General features: G+C 41.8%; 1 protein-coding gene across 5 annotated transcripts in view; it reads left to right on the top strand.

Moving 5' to 3' along the window:
* HRASLS (HRAS like suppressor) overlaps positions 610 to 17,286 on the top strand; it is a 54,499-nt gene continuing 37,822 nt past the window's right edge. For 4 of the 5 annotated variants that reach the window (XR_001917917.1, XR_001917916.1, XM_018046595.1 and 1 more), the window contains exons 1-4: positions 610 to 753; positions 8,313 to 8,446; positions 9,053 to 9,191; positions 14,614 to 14,882. Coding sequence is in view for 3 of the 5 variants with exons in the window: in XM_018046595.1 (XP_017902084.1) it covers positions 8,384 to 8,446; positions 9,053 to 9,191; positions 14,614 to 14,882 (471 nt within the window). In the remaining 2 variants the exon portion in view is untranslated. The remainder of the gene's footprint in view (positions 754 to 8,312; positions 8,447 to 9,052; positions 9,192 to 14,613; positions 14,883 to 17,286) is intronic. The other variant, XM_005675113.3, reaches the window with a different exon arrangement.

The raw sequence follows: 17,286 nt of genomic DNA, 5'->3' as shown, positions 1-17,286 counted from the left end.
GGGAACATGTAGGGAAAATATTAACTCATGAAAATAAAGCTACACTCTCAAGTGTTCAAGTTTCTACTTTATCAATAAATATATCTAGATTCTACGTATTTTCAATGTCTACTGATTAATTTCCAAAGATGTCAAAGCCAGACCTCGATTTCAAAACCTACAGATTCACCCTTAACCTTCACCACAGAACCTGGTTCCGTTATAAAGGCGGCTGCATCTTTGGTAGTTCTTATTTAGTAGTTCATCTTTAGGTAGTTCTTATTCCACTGGGACAAAACAACATAAAATTAGAGAGCTAGCTCAGCCTTTGAATCAGTAGGGAAAAATCCTTTCTTTTAGCTGAGAGACCACTCATATCAGAGTAAAATCTAGGTTAGGACGACTTGTTTAAAGGCAAGTCCTTGTGCTGTGCTCCAGAAGGTTCACTTAGCAGTCTGTGGGCCTTCCTTACTTAGCTGGTTTGTTTTCCTGGCCTCCCTTTTTTAGCAAGGAGAAAATGGATACCCTTCACGCCCAGCTTTATTTTTAAACTCTCATGGCTTTATTCCTGGAGGCCTCTGTTGGCCTATGGCCTGAAAGAGAGTCAGATAGGTGCTGCCCTGTCACGTGCACCCAGGTCACACTGAATAAGAGACCTGCTCTGCTCCTCCAAATAGAAGCAGACCCTTGCTAGGGGCAGGGCAGGGATGTGGGGGAGGGGAATTGGCTGCCTCGGAGAGCCTTGTCTTTAAGGAAGGCCGCATCCGGAGCCAGGTAAATTTCCCACTGGAAGAGACGGGTACCTGTGCACCCTTCCTTCCTCCGTTCCCCACTCCGCCCACTTCTGAAGTTGATCTTGGGGGGCAGGGTGGCGACAGGGAGAAGGCCAGAGTGGGGGGGGGGGGGGTCCACGCGTGTCCCCACAGTCCTGGGCGCTGGATCGGGCTCACAGAATACACCATGTTATGTAGGTATGTGTGGTGGGAAGGAGGAAGGTTTTTTAAAGTCACTGCTCCCTTCCCTTCCCCTTTCCCCATTACCCTCCCCCGACCCCCTAGCTTAGACTGAGGTGCTCTCTTGGGGCACAGGGACCGGGACCCTTTCTACTGACTCCGAGAGTCTGTATAGAGCTGGGAGGGGGCGCACTTCGAGCGGATGCAGTGTGTATTCATGCTTACAACATTTCTGGGCTCAACAAGACAAGTTAACTGTACAACCTCCGCGCCTTGACCAGCCGGGACGTCCCAGCGGCGGGGCGCGGGTCCGTTCCCGCGCTGGGGCTGCGCCTCGGCTGTAGGGTTTGTGTGTGCGCCTGTGCGGGGTCGGGGCGGGGGGCAGGTGTTCTGCGGGGTCTCCAGCAGTGCGGCGTCGGGGGTGACAGAGACGTGTGCGCAGTCGGGGCCGAGCGAGCGGAGGGTACTCCGGCGGCGGCGCGGGGCCGGCCGGCTGGGCGGGCGGCAGGAGCGGCGAGCGTGCGAGCGCGGCAGCGCCGGGGCGCCGGGAAGTCTCCGCGCGGCAGGGTGGAGTTGGCGCTGGAGGCCGCCCTGGTTACCGGTGGACGGCCACTGCCGCCTTGACCTCCCTCCCCCCAGATGGAGTGGAGCCCCGGCCGTTAGCGGGAGGGGCAGCAGCCGTGAGGCCGGCGCGACCCCAGGACCCTCGCCGCTGCCCCGGAGGGGACACCAAGCCGGCGTCAGAGTGAGGTGTCTTAGGGGTGGGGAGGGAAGACTGCTAGGCCCGAGACAGCCTTGCTGAACCTATTGTCAGGCGAGAGCCCCAAGACCCAGTGGAGAGCGTGTCATTTCTCCCACATCTTTTTTTTTTTTTTTTTTTAAGAGGCCACAGGGAAAGAGAGACTCGCTTTCCCAAATCACACAGCTATCAAATGACAGAATAGGGACTGGATACCTGGTCTTGCTTACCAAGGCCTCTATCCCTTGTGTGTGTGTGAGGTGGGGGTGGTGGTGGTGGTGGTCGTGGGGTGCGCAGGGGGGTGGTAAGTCGCTTCAGTTGTATCCGACTCTTTGCGGCACTATGGACTCGAGCCTGCCAGACTCCTCTGTCCAAGGGGTTCTCCAGGCAAGAACACTGGAATGGGTTGCCATGCCCTCCTTCAGGGGATCTTCCCGACCCAGGGATGGAACCCGCATCACTTTATGTCTCCTGCATTGGCAGGCGAGTTGTTTATCACTGTGGCTGTTGTTCAGTCGCTCAGACTCTTTGCAACCCCATGTATGCCAGGCTTCCCTGTCCTTCACCATCTCCCAGAGCTTGCTCAAACTCATGTCCATTGAATTGGTGATGCCATCAGACCATCTCATCCTCTGTTGTCCCCTTGTCCCTCCTGCCTTCAGCCTTTTCCAGCACCAGATCCTCATGGAAATGAGTTAAAATATAAACCTTTATTATCATTGGAGAAGGCAATGGCTCAAACAATGGTGATATCACCATTCAGGACTGTTAACATAATTTAGGTGCTGGAAAAGCCCAGCCATTCTCTTCTCCCTGAGTTTGGGATCCTCATTCCTTCATTTATTAAACATTCTGGGCAGTTATTTGTGCCAGATAAGCTCTGCAGCAGACTGAAGGTGTAGAGATGAACAGGACCCGGCCGTCTCCATGGAGCAGGAAATTCCCTAGACACCAGTAAGTGATGCAGGTGGAAACATGGTGGGTGCTAGAGAAAGGAGCAGTGGTAATTTGGAAGCACACAGGCAGTTCTGGCTGAGTGGAGGAAGACCCTGGGGAGGAGGTGGTATCTGATCTGGACCTTTAAGAGTGGGTCATTTGGAAATGATCAGCAAATGCCAAGTAGAAATTTCGTTATTAGCAAAGTAACTCCAGGTGAGAGTGAGGAATAATGGTCTGGTTTGCTTAGAACATAGGGATGAATAAGGAGTCCAAGATTACAGATGGGGTGCGATGCAGACTCAACATGAGGATCCATGGAGGGGTTCCAGGCAAGGAATGACTGGGCAGTGGCTGAGGAAGCTTCATCAGACTGGGACGTGGAACCCTCAGCTGTAGGGAGAGGATGTTGGACCAAGGATCCTTGCAGCTCTGAGAGTTTGTAAAGTAGCCAGTCTGGGAACAGGGAGATTTGTGGAACCATCTCAGTGTGGCAGGGCTATGGATGAAATGTGCTGCTGGAGTGGGAAAGGGTCCAAATTGAATTGGGAGACTTTTAGACTGTAAGGATAGCCTGTGATCATGTTTCAGACTGCCGATAGCATCCTTGGGAGTAGTTTGTGAAAAAGTGCTCTTAGTATTCTTGTAGCACAGGTGGCTTCCATGGACATGAGCAGCAGTTAATCAGCCTGTCCCTCTCTGTGCAGGGGGCTGTTATTTCTTTGGATGTATCCCCGGGGACCAACAGGGAGCTATAAACAGGGCAGCTTGTTTTGGCAGTTGAAAGAGGAAATTTCTTACATAAAGATTACGGACTTACTTTCTTGTCACTCTTTATTATAAGCTAGTCAAACAATTCTGTGCAGATGAACTGTTAAAGTGAAGTATTTTTACCTTAAAGGTGACACACACAGCTTTCAGCAGAGGACTTAAAAATGTGTCTTTAATTGGTTCTGAATTATTGTGTTTCAGAAGCACAACATGACATACATGGGCTTGAATGAAATGGGTGGATGGCCATGAAAATAAAATTATTCAAGCAGACAAGTTATAGACATTTCTCTAAGGTATGAGTCTGGGAACCTTCTAAATGCATCTAGAACCTTCTGATCTTGACACCTCCCCTGCAGAAGAGCAGGGGTTCCCTAAAGCTCCACTTCCGATGACTCACTGGTTCCATGTATGAGTGTTTAAAACCTTCCGATGTTGTTTTATGAAATACACATTCTGTATGCTTTTGCAGCTTCTTTATCTGATGGATATTTGAGGAGAGGGGAAAGATGAAATTTTGTTTTGTAGCAGTTCCTTTGGTTAGTGATGTTAATCAGTGATGTAAGGAAGGAACATGCAGTCTGGAAAAAGAAGAGACTTGGGACTGAATTATAGTTCTGTCACTATCTGTGTGACTTTAGTTCTGACACTTAAATCATATGAGTCTCTTGTTTCTTCATCTGTAAAAAGGTGATGGTAATCGTCAGGTCACAAATGTCACGCAGTCTCAAAGGTCAGTAAGGGAGGAGATACAGTGTACATGGGGACAAACAGTTAAGGATGGAGAAGAGCCTGGCCTAGGCATAGGCTAATCCAAGTCCAGATGTGGGCTCTGCCCTTTCCCACTGTGTGACTTTGTATGAGTCCCTCAGCTGTGGTAAATGTCAGCTTCCTCATCTTTAAAATGGGGGAAATAATTATGTCTACTTTGTGGAGTTGGTTTGAGGATTGCAGTTACTGGGTAATAGAATGAGACGAACACTGGAGATCAAAGAGAACTTGGAAGGCCTCCTTACCCTACCACCATCTTCTCCACCTCCCATGGAAATCTTCTTTTTATTGACTGTGACTGTGTTTAAAGATCTTCAGTGACAGGGACTGCTATCTGTACGAGGTCCTCCATTTCATTGTTAGATCACCTTCATTGTAAGAAGAATTTTCCTCATATACAGCTAAAAGCTGTCTCAGTATAATTTCCACATATTTATCCTCTTCTATGCTCAGTGGGAAAAAATACAGTGAATTTTCTTTTTCTGTTAAAGATTTTTATTTTGAGGTAACTGTAGATTCACATGCAGTTGTAAGAAATAATGCAGAGAGATCCTTTGTACCATTGCCTGCTTTTTCCCAGTGGCAACTTCTTGCAAAACCACACTGCAGTATCACAGGTTATTGACATGGACCACATGGAGAGGCAGGTATTCCACCACCTCTAGCTTCTCATATGTTGCCTTTTTATAGCCACACCCACTTCCTTTGTACCATTTCGTTAACCCCTGGCCACCACTATTCATTCTCTAGTTTTGTAATTTGGTCATGTCAAGGATGTTGTATATAGATGGAATTATATATATAACGAGTTGTGTCATTGGCTTTTTTCGCTCAGCACCGTTCTCTGGAGACTCATCCTGGTTATGCTGTTGCCTTTATCAGCAGTTTGTTCTTTTTATTCCTTAGTAATGTTCCATGTTGTGGATGTGCCACAAATTGTTTCTTGTTCACCCATGGAAGATCATCTGGGATGTTACCAGTTTGGGGCTATTATGCTAGAATAGGTTTTTGTATAGGTTTTATACAGGTTTTTGAGTAAATATAAGTCTAATGTCTTCAATCTCTGGAATAAATGTGTAGGAGTGCAAGTGCTGGATCATATGGTAGTAATAAGTGCTTCCTTGGTGACTCAGCCTGCAGAATCTGCCTGCAGTGCAGGAGACATGGGTCCCATCCCTGGGTTAGGAAGATCCCCTGGGGGAGGACTTGGCAACCCACTCTAGTATTCTTGCCTGGAGAATCCCGTGGACAGAGGAACCTGGCAGGCTACAGTCCAAGGGGTTGCAAAGAGTTGGACATGACTGAAGCAACTTACGCACACACACAGTAGTTATGAGTTACGTTTTTAAAGGAATTTCTAGACTGCGTCGAGTGACTGCAACATTTTATATTTTCACCAGCACTGAGTGAATGATTCAGTAACTCTACATCTCTGCCAGAATTTTCTCTGGTCATAGTTTTTTTGTTTTTTTATTTTGGCTATTGTGATAGGTAAGTAGTACTATCATGGTTTTAATCCAAATTTCCCTAATTGCTAGTGATGTAACGTGGCTTGCTTGACATCTGTGTCTCTTCTTTGACAAAATGTGTCATTGTGTCTTTTGCTCAGATTCTGATTGTAGTCTTTTCAGTTGTTAAGTTTTGAGTGTTCTTTTTATGTTCTTGATACTGGTCCTTTCTTGGGTATGTGGTTTTCAAAAATATTCTTCTGCTCCATAGCTTATCTTTTTTGTCATTTTAGCAGGATCTTTTGTGTTGCAAAAGTTTGACATTTTGAGGACATCAAATTTGTCAGTTTTCCCTTTTATGGATAGTCCTTTTGGTATCAGTTTCCCAGGTAGACCAGTGCTAAAGAATCCACCTGCCAATGCAGGAGATACAAGAGACGCTGACTCGCTCTCTGGGTCGAGAAGATTCCCCAGAGAAGGAAATGGCAACCGTCTCCAGTGTTCCTGCCTGGGAAATCCCATGGACAGGGGAGCCTGGCAGGCTGCAGTCCATGGAGTCGCAAAGAGTTGGACATGACTGAGCACACATACGCACACTTCTGGTATCAAGTCTAAGAAATCTTTGTTTACCCTGGAGCCTGAGGATTTCCTCCTGTTTTTCTTCTTTATGTTTCATAGTTTTATATTTTGCATATAAGTCCCAACATGACAGAAGTAACATGGAGAAGACCTGAAACAAGAAATCATATCTCTCACACATAGGCCAGTTATTTTTTCCCCTCCATGTTTTATAATTCAACGATTTCAGTGAGTATTTTTCAGAAATTGGCATTTGCTACTATCATATTAGCTGTAAAATGGGATAATAACATAATAAACTCAAATCATGGTAGATTTTTTAAAAAATTAATTAGGGTTAATTGAGATAGTGCACTTGAAAAAAAAAACATGTTATACTACAAAGTACTTTCTGTTCAAATGGTGGTTATTATTGTAAGCTTGGATAGATCTCTGAATGCTAACAGGCAGCTGTGTGTGCTTGCTGCTTCCTATTCATGGGAAATGTGTTTGTTTATATCATAGTATAGTATCTATTTTTCCTTTTAGTGCCCATGTGGCCAAATTTTGAACTGCCATTTTAATAAGACTCAAACATATTTGAGAGGGTGGTTAGACTTAACGGTTTCCATAAAGTTGTTTTAATAGTTGTTTTTCAACAGATGGACAGCTTGCATTTGGCCTCATTTCTGTGACAGGGTGATGATTGAACTTTTCAACAGATGGCATACAAATACTTGAGAAAACACCCTCCCAATATTAATTGTTGTAAAAAAGACTTTTTGCGTGCCAGGGAAATAATAGTCTGTATTCCCAAGTCCTTTGCCTGTGCTATTATAATTATAATTTAGATGATTTGGAAGTTTCCCTTTCTGGCACTGGGGTTTATTTTGTAAATGAGTATCTACATTAGAGTGAGAGATGCGGAGGAATACTCTGTTGTCAGTTAGATGTTCAACGTGGATATAGCATGAAATCCCTTTTTGATTATCAATGAATGTACATAACTTCCTTTTACTGAGTCATTCTGCTTCAATGCTATACATAGGAAATGTAATGTTCCATAAAAATCACCCATCAGAGACTTACATGTTCTTTCTTAAAAATACTGTCTTCAAAGGAAAAAAATCACCAAACTGAGAATTTTCAGACATATGCATTAATATGATGAACCCCTCAAACTTCAAAATTGTCTCCTTTCTGCCTCAACTACTTTGCACTGTTCTGGATTCAAAAATGAAGAATCAGACAGTAAGCAGGGCAGTTGAGGAGTGGTGGAAATCTGGAGGGTGTTTGTGATTGTCACAGTAACAAGGAGCATTTGCTGATATTTAGTGGGTATGTTGCTGAACCTGGATTTGGGTCTTTTCGCTTGACACGCAGCAAAGTCAATCTCCTGAGACTGGGTTGTGGTGAAGGAAAGTATAGCATTCATTGCATGGTGCCGAGCAAGAAGAATGGGCAGTTCATGCTGAAAAGATCTGAACTCCCCAATGGCTTTCAGAGAAGGGTGTTTAAAGGCAAGATGAGGGAGGGGTTCACAGGCTGTGTGATCAGCTTATGGTCAGTTCTTATATTGGATGGTATCCATGTGAAGTTTCAAAGATGATTAATCTTGTGATTTCAACCATTTGGGGGTCTATATGCCTGAGGTCAGTAGTTTTCACCTGTAAAAACAATTTAGGAATGTGAGATCTTTATCTGTATCTTTCAGGGAACTAGGAGTTTGGTGACTACCATGTGGCTGATTTATAGTCTAAATTGTTACCAGTTTCCCCACTCAACAGCTATTCCTTTTTTCTACCTTTTCACATTTCCTAATCATTAACTCTTCTTTTACATTCATTAACTCTTTCTTTGAATAGAAATTATAACAAAAAAGTATTTGTGGGGAATGTCCCAAAGATTAGCTATTTAATTGAGACAGTTGAGACATATATACTACTTGTTATGTGCCAACTACTTCTTTACTTATTTTAAATTTAGTTTTAGCTGGAGGATAGTTGCCTTACAGTGTTGTGTTGGTTTATGCCGTACACCTAATCATTAACTCTTGAGCCAGCCTCTTGAGACTCAGGGGAGGTCTGGGAGACTCAGATAAAGCAAAAGACTTTTACTTCAAAGGACAGTGACACAGGGAATTGTATATGGTTTCAGGCGGAGGCAAGTGTGCCTAAGTCTGCACAGCACAGTTCGGCACAAGGAAGAAAGGTCCTGTGTCTTACCATATGCCTGGATATCGGACTGGACACTCATCTGAGCCTGGAACTTGTGTCTGCTTAAAACACAGAGTAAGTTTTGCAATTCAAGGTTTTTGCTTTTTTTTTTTGCACGGAATGTTAGTGTCTACCCAAACCTCTTCTTTTTTATTTTACTATGTAGCTATATGAAAGGCTGAAAGACTCTGATCTTCTACTTCTAAACCCTGACTTATGTTTATTATAAGTGCTTTATTATATTTTTGGGTATTCATGAACTGAGCATTTACACAGTAAAACAAATATTATTACAAATTTATTTCTGCTTTCTATTCCAAATAGGACATCATATTAATTTTTGAAATATTGTGTATAGGTAAATTACCTTATCCATGAATTTCTGGATTTAAAGAGATAATTATGAAATGCTTATTATAACAAAGGAGGCCTGGGGTTACTCAGTATGAGAAGCATTGCTATAGAAAATTAAGCAATAGCAGACAAATTCTTTCTCCACTTGCCTGTTTGTGCACACATAATTCTGTGTTGGAATCATTGAAAGGACAGTGGTGTGAGTCTAAATATTTACTAAGGAATGCAATCGCAATAAAGTCTGTATTGTTATATTTCTATAGAAGCCTTGAACTGATTTTCTTTTGGCAAGTCATATCAGCTAGATCTTGGTGTCTGTCATTGCAGATGGCATTTAATGATTGCTTTAGTTTGAGCTATCCTGGCAATCCTCAGCCAGGGGATTTGATTGAAGTGTTTCGTCCTTGTTATCAACATTGGGCACTGTACTTGGGTGATGGGTATGTTATCAACATAGCACCTCTAGGTAAGTTTTGCTTTCTGAAGTTCCTGGGAGTTTTTTAGCTTTCTTGCTACAAGGAGTAATCATAAACAAAATCATAAAATAAACCACAAATACAGTGTAGAAACTAGGTAAATCCAGCTGTTCTAGGTTTTTGGAAGGATATTCTCAGACATCCTGGACTGTGAAGTCAAGTAGGCCTTAGGAAGCATTACTACGAACAAAGCTAGTGGAGGTGATAGAATTCCAGGGCTTCCCTGGTGGCTCAGAGATTCCAGCTGAGCTTTTTCAAATCCTAAAAGATGAGGCTGTGAAAGTGCTGCACTCAGTATGCCAGCAAATTTGGAAAGCTCAGCAATGGCCGCAAGACTGGAAAACTTGTTTTCATTCCAATCCCAAAGAAGGGCAATGCCCAAGAGTGTTCAAACTACCATACAATTAACTAATTTCACATGCTAGCAAAATTATGCTCAAAATCCTTCAAGCTAGGCTTTAGCAGTAAGTGAACCTAGAACTTCCAGATGTACAGATGCCAACATCCATTGGATCATAGAGAAAGCAAGGGAATTCCAGAAAAACATCTACTTCTGCTTCACTGACTACACTAGAGCCTTGGACTGTATGGATCACAACAAACTGTGGAAAATTCTTAAAGAAATGGTAATACTAGACCACCTTACCTGTCTCCTGAGAAGCCTGTATGCTGTATAAGTCAAGAAGCAGTAGTCCGAACTGGACATGGAACAATGGACTGGTTCAGAATTGGGAAAGGAGTACATCAAGGTTATATATTGTCACCCTGCTTATTTAACTTATATGCATAGTATGTCATGAGAAACACTGGGCTGGAGGAAGCACAAGCTGGAATCACGATTGCCAGGAGAATAACCTCAGATATGCAGATGACACCACCCTCATGGCAGAAAGTGAAGAACTAAAGAGCCTCTTGATGAAAGTGAAAGAGGAGAGTGAAAAAATTGGCCTAAAGCTCAGCATTCAGAAAACTAAGATCATGGCATCCAGTGTCATCACTTCATGGCAAATAGATGTGGAAATAGTGTCAGACTTTATTTTTTTGGGCTCCAAAATCACTGCAGATGGTGATTGCAGCCATGAAATTAAAAGACTCTTACTTCTTGGAAGGAAAGTTATGACCAACTTAGACAGCATATTCAAAAGCAGAGGCATTGTCAACAAAAGTCTGTCTAGTCAAGGCTATGGTTTTTCCAGTGGTCATGTATGGATGTGAGAGTTGGGCTATAAAAAAAGCTGAGCACCGAAGAATTGATGCTTTTGAACAGTGGTGTTGGAGAAGACTGTTGAGAGTCCCTTGGACTGCAAGGAGATCCTGCCAGTTCATCCTAAAGGAGATCAGTCCTGGGTGTTCATTGGAAGGACTGATGTTGAAGCTGAAACTCCAATACTTTGGCCACCTGTTACATAGCACTGACTCATCTGAGAAGACCCTGATGCTAGGAAAGATTGAGGGCAGGAGGAGAAGGGGACAACAGAGGATGAGATGGTTGGATGGCATCATTGACTCGATGGACATATGTTTGGGTGAACTCCGGGAGTTGGTGATGGACAGGGAGGCCTGGTGTGCTGCAGCTCATGGGGTCACAAAGAGTCAGACACGACTGAGCAACTGAACTGAACTGAACTGAATCAACTGGGGAAGATATTTGCCACAAATGTGACAAGAGTCAGTGTCTTTATATATAATACAGATAGATTATTTCAATCATTTAACATCTATTTTTAGATTTTTATTGTATGTGCCAAATATTATTCAAATGCTAGGGATACATAAGCCAGTCCCTCTACGGTAGAACTTACATTCTAGTGCACAGAGAGAGAGAGAGAGACAGAGACAGAGAGAGAGGAGACAGAGAGCCTGAGAGAGGGAGTATGAACAGAATACAGAAAGCAATGTTAGATTAGAGATAAGTGATATGGAGAAAATAAATCATAGAAGCAGGTTAGGAAGTGCTGGGGAGTTGTAGTTGCTGCAGTTTGAAATTACCTGGTCGGGAAAATCTCACGAGAAAGTAACATTTGAGAAAACTTGAAAGAGGTGAGGAAACCCAGCACATATTTGGGGCAAGAGTTTCTTTGTCTGAGGGAACAGCGAATACTCAAATACCAACAAACAAATGAGTAAAAGATTGTGAACAGTTTGTAGAAGATGAAACTCCAATACCCATTTTTAAGCATTCAGCTTTTCAGTCATCTAGGAATTATAAAATGATAGGTTTTATGCTTCTCACATTAGCAGAATTTTAAAAAATGAAAATCAGTGTTGATAAAGGTATAATGAAATGAACACAGGATATTGTTGATAGAAACACAAGTTAATAAAATCATTCCCCAAAACAATTTAGCAAGATGTGTTCAGAGTCTTGAGCTTCCCTGGTGGCTGGGTGGTAAAGAATCCACCTACAACGCAGGAACTGCAGGAGACATGGGTTTGATCCCTGGGTCGGGAATATCCCGTAGAAGAGAGCATGGCCACCCACTCCAGTCTTCTTGCCTGTCCAGGGACAGAGGAGCCTGGCAGGCTACATTCCATGGGATTGCAAAGAATTGGGCATGACTGAAGTGACTTGGCATGCATGCATGTTAAGAGTCTTAAAGTGTTTCCATGCTCTGACCCTGTAATTTTACCTCTATGAGTCTATTCTTGGGAAATATTTTTAGAGAACTTATTTAGGATTCGTGTATGAGAGTGTTCACTGCTATCTCATTTATAATGGTTTAAAAAAAGGACACTGGGAAAAAATAGGGAAAAGAAATAAGTAACTATTGATTTTTTATGGTGGGTAAAAAATTAGACAATGGATTAATAATATTTAAAAGATAATGGTTAAATGAATTAAGATTTAGCCACAGATATTATGATTCTGTGTTTGGTAGAACTTTTTAGTTGCAGGTAACATAAATCAAGTTAGTTTAGACAAAAGGCAAATTCATTGCTTCACTGAAGGAAACTGCAGGAAGGGTAAAGATGATGCTGGTCTCAGGGATACCTGGATCTAGAAGTTTAAACACTATCAAAACTCTTTGTCCCACATCTGCATTCTTTTTGTATATATTTTATTTATTTTCCCAGGCTGTGTCTAAGAAGCTGAACTGATGACCCTAGGCATCCTTAGGCTCACATCCTTGTAGGCTGGTGACCCACAGGAGAGAGATACTCCTTGTCTGCTGAAGTTAGAAAAATCATGGAGAATGATTCTTGATTGTCTGGTATGGGTCCCCTGTCCGTTACTGAACCATCACTATGTCCAGGAATGGGTCAGTATGACTGGCTTAGACAGAGTCTTTTCTAGAAAGAAAGAAGTAGTGGTAGGATGAGGTGCTAAGCAGACTAAAACAATGGCCACTTTAACAGCTGAAAGTCATTTCTAGATATCTTTAATTGTATGAAAGATGATCTTGTATGACAACTATTGGCAAATTACAGATTAAAATGCAACGTGTAATATGGTACCAAGTTTGCAAAGAAATCATATATACACACATACATGTTAATGCAAATACATACATGTGTATTTGCAAGTGATAAAGACAGTATAAATAAAATAATAAGGATAGTTGTTTCTAGCAGAATAGCAGGTAACTTATATTTAATGTTTATGCTGTATTTTTCTGTATTTTCTACATGTTTAGAAATGAGTACAAGCTATTAAGAAAAATGTATGCAAATAACAAAGAGCCTAGAATATTTTTTCCCTCAAGATGCGTTAAAAAAGAAGTGTTTACAGGCTGAAGTTTTACTATCTTGAGAGCTTCTGAGAACCCTTAATGAAGTGTTTTGTGAGATTTTGAGCTATTTGCCACTTTTTCTGGAATACTGGAAATGGAAATGGCAAATAAAATGACATTTAAAATACAGAGCTATTCATTCTGTAGAGTCTAGTGGTTAATACTAAGAAATTCTTTATATTATCTCTGCAGCTTTCACATTTAAAAAACAATATGAGGCTTTTGCGCTGTTTCCTTTTTTTCACGTCTTAAGCTCCGTACTAATATGGTTCAAGCACTGAGCTTTGACTGAAATGAAATTCCTGTTTCTGTTAACTACTTGTATGATGTTCCACAAGTTTCTCTCTCCAAGCTTTGATTCTGTCATCAATAAATTGATTGCTTCAAACTAGTTGATGAGTAATTCTAACTAGGATATACGTGTTCTGTGAACTTGTACTGTGTAAGAATTTAGAATATGTAAGGTATTGAAAATGCTACTCCAACAAAAAGGAGTTCAAAGGAGTGAAAAAAAAGAGGAGTAGGGAAAAAAGTTTGCTTTTAGTCATTACTGAAAGGAGAAGTGTCTAAACACTGGTTATATAGCAGCCCTTCATCTCATGGTTTTCTTGAACAATGGCCAAGCCTAGCAATCTTGGGCAGATGGAGAGGGCCTAGGGCCTGGCCTTAAAGCTGAACACTAAGGAATCACTTTTCCAGTCTCAGATGACAACCATGGCAAGTCAGGATACAGAGATTTGGGGCTGTTAGGCAAATGCTTACCAATAGCAGCAGTAAGATGGAGTGGCGGGGTACAGGGCACTGTAACGGGGGCGGAGCACAGCAAAGGCCCACGTAGAGTGGATAGTGCCTACTGCATTAGGGTTAGTTTTAGGACTTCGCTTCTTGGCTGAAGGAACTAGCAAAACAAAGACAGGGCTCCAGCTGATCCCAACTGACCCTGTCAAATGTGTAGGGTCCCCTGCAGATTTCAAAGTAAAGCCTGATTAAAAGAACAAGTGTAAAAGCAGAGAGGTGGCTGTAAGAAGTGCAGCTTAATTGTAACAGGAGAGCATCAATCTTAACACTCTGCTGCTAAGCCCAAGCATACTAGTTTAGAAGGGTTCTAATGCCAAAGAACAGGGGCTTTATAGAAAAAGGGGGCAATGATCTTCTCTGTACTATGTTAGAAACATATGCCAAGATCCCTAATAATAATACTAGTTGATAGAGAACTTACACCTCAAGAATGAGTAGATTTTTCACACCCAGTTTGTTCTATATGTTGTTTAGTCGCTCAGTCATGTCCGACTCTTTTGCAACCCCATGGACTATATAGCCCACCAGGCTCCTCTGTCCATGGGATTTCCCAGGCAACAATACTGGAGTGGGTTGCCATGCCCTGCTCCAGGGGATCTTCCCAACCCAGGGATCGAGCCCTCATCTCTTATGTTTCCTGCATCGACAGGCAGATTCTTTACTGCTGAGCCACCAGGGAAGCCCAATGGGGAGATAGAAATTTTCAGAAAGTTTTCTTATATTCTCACTCTTACAGTATCGAATAAGTGTTATTGGTAAATTAGAGAATGAATGTTGATGGTTAGTAAGATTAAGTGGTTTCTGGTTTGAGGATGAGTGAGGATGGCATTGGAGTTCACTGGGCTGGATTGTTGTGTTTTGCTAACCAGAATTCTCCTTATAGAGGATGGCATTTCCACATCGTTTACAAGTGCCAAGTCTGTATTCAGCAGAAAGGCCCTGGTGAAGATGCAGCTTTTGAAGGATGTTGTTGGAAAAGACACATACAGAATAAACAATAAATATGATGATACATATCCCCCTCTCCCTGTTGAAGAAGTTATCCAACGGTCAGAGTTTGTTATTGGGCAAGAGGTGGAATATGACATACTTGTTAACAACTGTGAGCATTTTGTGACTTTGCTTCGATACGGAGAAGGAGTTTCAGAGCAGGTGAGTTTTCTTTAAGAGAAATAAAAATTTCTTACATTGGGAAGATAATAACTACCCAATCTTGATCAAGTTTTCAGGCCTCAAACAAATGGAAAAGAACAAGAATATATGAGAACACTGAAGGACAAAGAAGGGAATTGAGTTACCCAAGGTCACTCAGAAAGTTCATGACCAATCAGACGAGAACATTTTGTGTCATGAATCTGGGGCTAGAAGGGACTTGAAGCAGAGTCAAGACCATGTCTTTCTGTCTGTCTTAATGCCCCCTGTCCTTCAGTGTTTTTTTTTTTTTTTTTCATTATCGTACCATACAGCAGTTAAATCAGTAACTATTTATATTGAAAAGAATGTTGACTTTTTTGAGTGGGACTTCCTTTGCCAAAAAACATAGATGTTAGTACTGAGATTCTTTTCCATTAACTGAAAGAGGCTAACTGGTACCATGGATTTGTGGATGTCTTTTTCCCTGGTGGCTCAGAGATTAAAGTGTCTGCCTGCAATGTAGGAGACCTGGGTTCAATCCCTGAGTTGGGAAGATCCCCTGGAGAAGGAAATGGCAACCCACTCCAGTATTCTTGCCTGGAGAATCTCATGGAGGGAGGTGCCTGGTAGGCTACAGTCCCTGGGGTTGCAGAGTCGGACACGACTGAGCTGCTTCACTTTTCAGTTTCCTTACAACACTGATTTCAAAGAAATGTTGTGCTTTTAAGTGGATCCAATGCTGAAGTGTCTGTCTACAATGAGGGAGACCCAGGTTCAATCCCTGGGGTGGGAAGATCTCCTGGAGAAGGAAATGGCAACCCATTCGAGTATTCTTGCCTGGAAAATCCCATGGACAGAGAAGCCTAGTAGGCTACAGTCCATGGGGTTGCAAAGAGTCAGACACAACTGAGTGACTTCACTTTCACTTTTGATTCATTGAGCTTTTGGATGATTTTTTAGTGGATTAATTGACTTTATTTTTAAAGTAGCTTATAGTTTTGTTATTTACCACCACTGTTCTGTAGTGTAGCGGATTCCTCACTGAAAGCAAGCTTGATTCAGTTGCCCTTTCCCTACTTACCTTCCCACCAATTCAATTGCATCATTGATATTTTAACCCAAAGGTTTATTAAATTAGCAGTATCTTGAAATGGTGGATCTGTTGTATAAATGTCTATTCTAAGCATTGAAATTATAACTCTGCTCACGAAAGCTTGGAAGAATGGAAAATAGAACATAATGAAAGGATACATTTATTTTTGTTAAGAAATAATTTAATTGGAAATTCATTTTTACTAAGAAATATATTACTATAATGAACTATACACATGTAGCAATAAATTGTTTCTGAACCAAAACACAGAGGATACAGACATAAATATCTGCTCATTTTTGCATTGAAAAGTAGTGATATAGCTAGGAAATAAAGTTTGTTAATGATAAAGTTATCCACAGTACTCAATCAGCAATTTTTTAGAATGTGGCTAAATCAAATGATGGTACAGGTCTCTTTTTGCTCTGACTCTTACCTGTACTCTCTCATAGTCTTTTCACCTTTCATACCCAGATCAAGATCCGTGAAAAAGTAACTATTTTTCAAGAACTAGGAGAACTCTTCTCTAGCAGGTTCTGATGGGTGTAGTAACAGCCTTAAAGACACATCTGAGCTTTGGAATTCTGCTGATCTGAGCTAGAACCCCATCTTCACCATTTCTAACCTGGATAACTTTGGACACGTTTATCAGTTTCCTAATCTATCAAACAAAGTTGTTTCATAGATTGTAAGAGATTTTTAAAGTCTCTTAGCATGTTCTATTAAATATTTTTCATCCCAATAAAAGGTATACTTTCCATCGATATTACTTTTTATTTTAGCAGTTTTATAGGTCTTTGTTGATGCTGTTCAGTAATATTCTGTTGATGTAACAGAAACTGCAGCATTTGAATTATTATTTTTATTACTATCAATAATAGTACTAATAATAGCTAATGTTAGATTTGTTTCTGGGGTCCCTTTAAGGCTCAGGGATCTTGAGCATAGAACAGTTTCCTTGGGAAGTGGCTGTGTATTTCCAGTTCAGTTCAGTACAGTTGCTCAGTCGTGTCCAACTCTTTGTGACCCCATGGACTGCAGCACGCCAGGCCTCCCTGTCCATCACCAACTCCTGGAGTTCACCCAAACCCATGTCCATCGAGTTGGTGAAGTCATCCAACCATCTCATCCTCTGTCATCCCCTTCTCCTCCTGCCCTCAATCTTTCCCAGCATCAGGGTCTTCTCAAAAGAGTCAGTTCTTTGTATCAGGTGGCCAAAGTATTGCAGTTTCAGCTTCAACATCAGTCCTTCCAATGAACACCCAGGGATGCACTGGTTGGATCTCCTTGCAGTCCAGGGGACTCTCAAGAGTCTTCTCCAACACCACA

The sequence above is a fragment of the Capra hircus genome, chromosome 1 (genome assembly GCF_001704415.2).
Source record: "Capra hircus breed San Clemente chromosome 1, ASM170441v1, whole genome shotgun sequence".
Taxonomy (NCBI): Eukaryota; Metazoa; Chordata; class Mammalia; order Artiodactyla; family Bovidae; genus Capra; species Capra hircus.
Note: the sequence above shows the minus strand (reverse complement) of the source record. Positions and strands in the feature narration are given on the sequence as shown.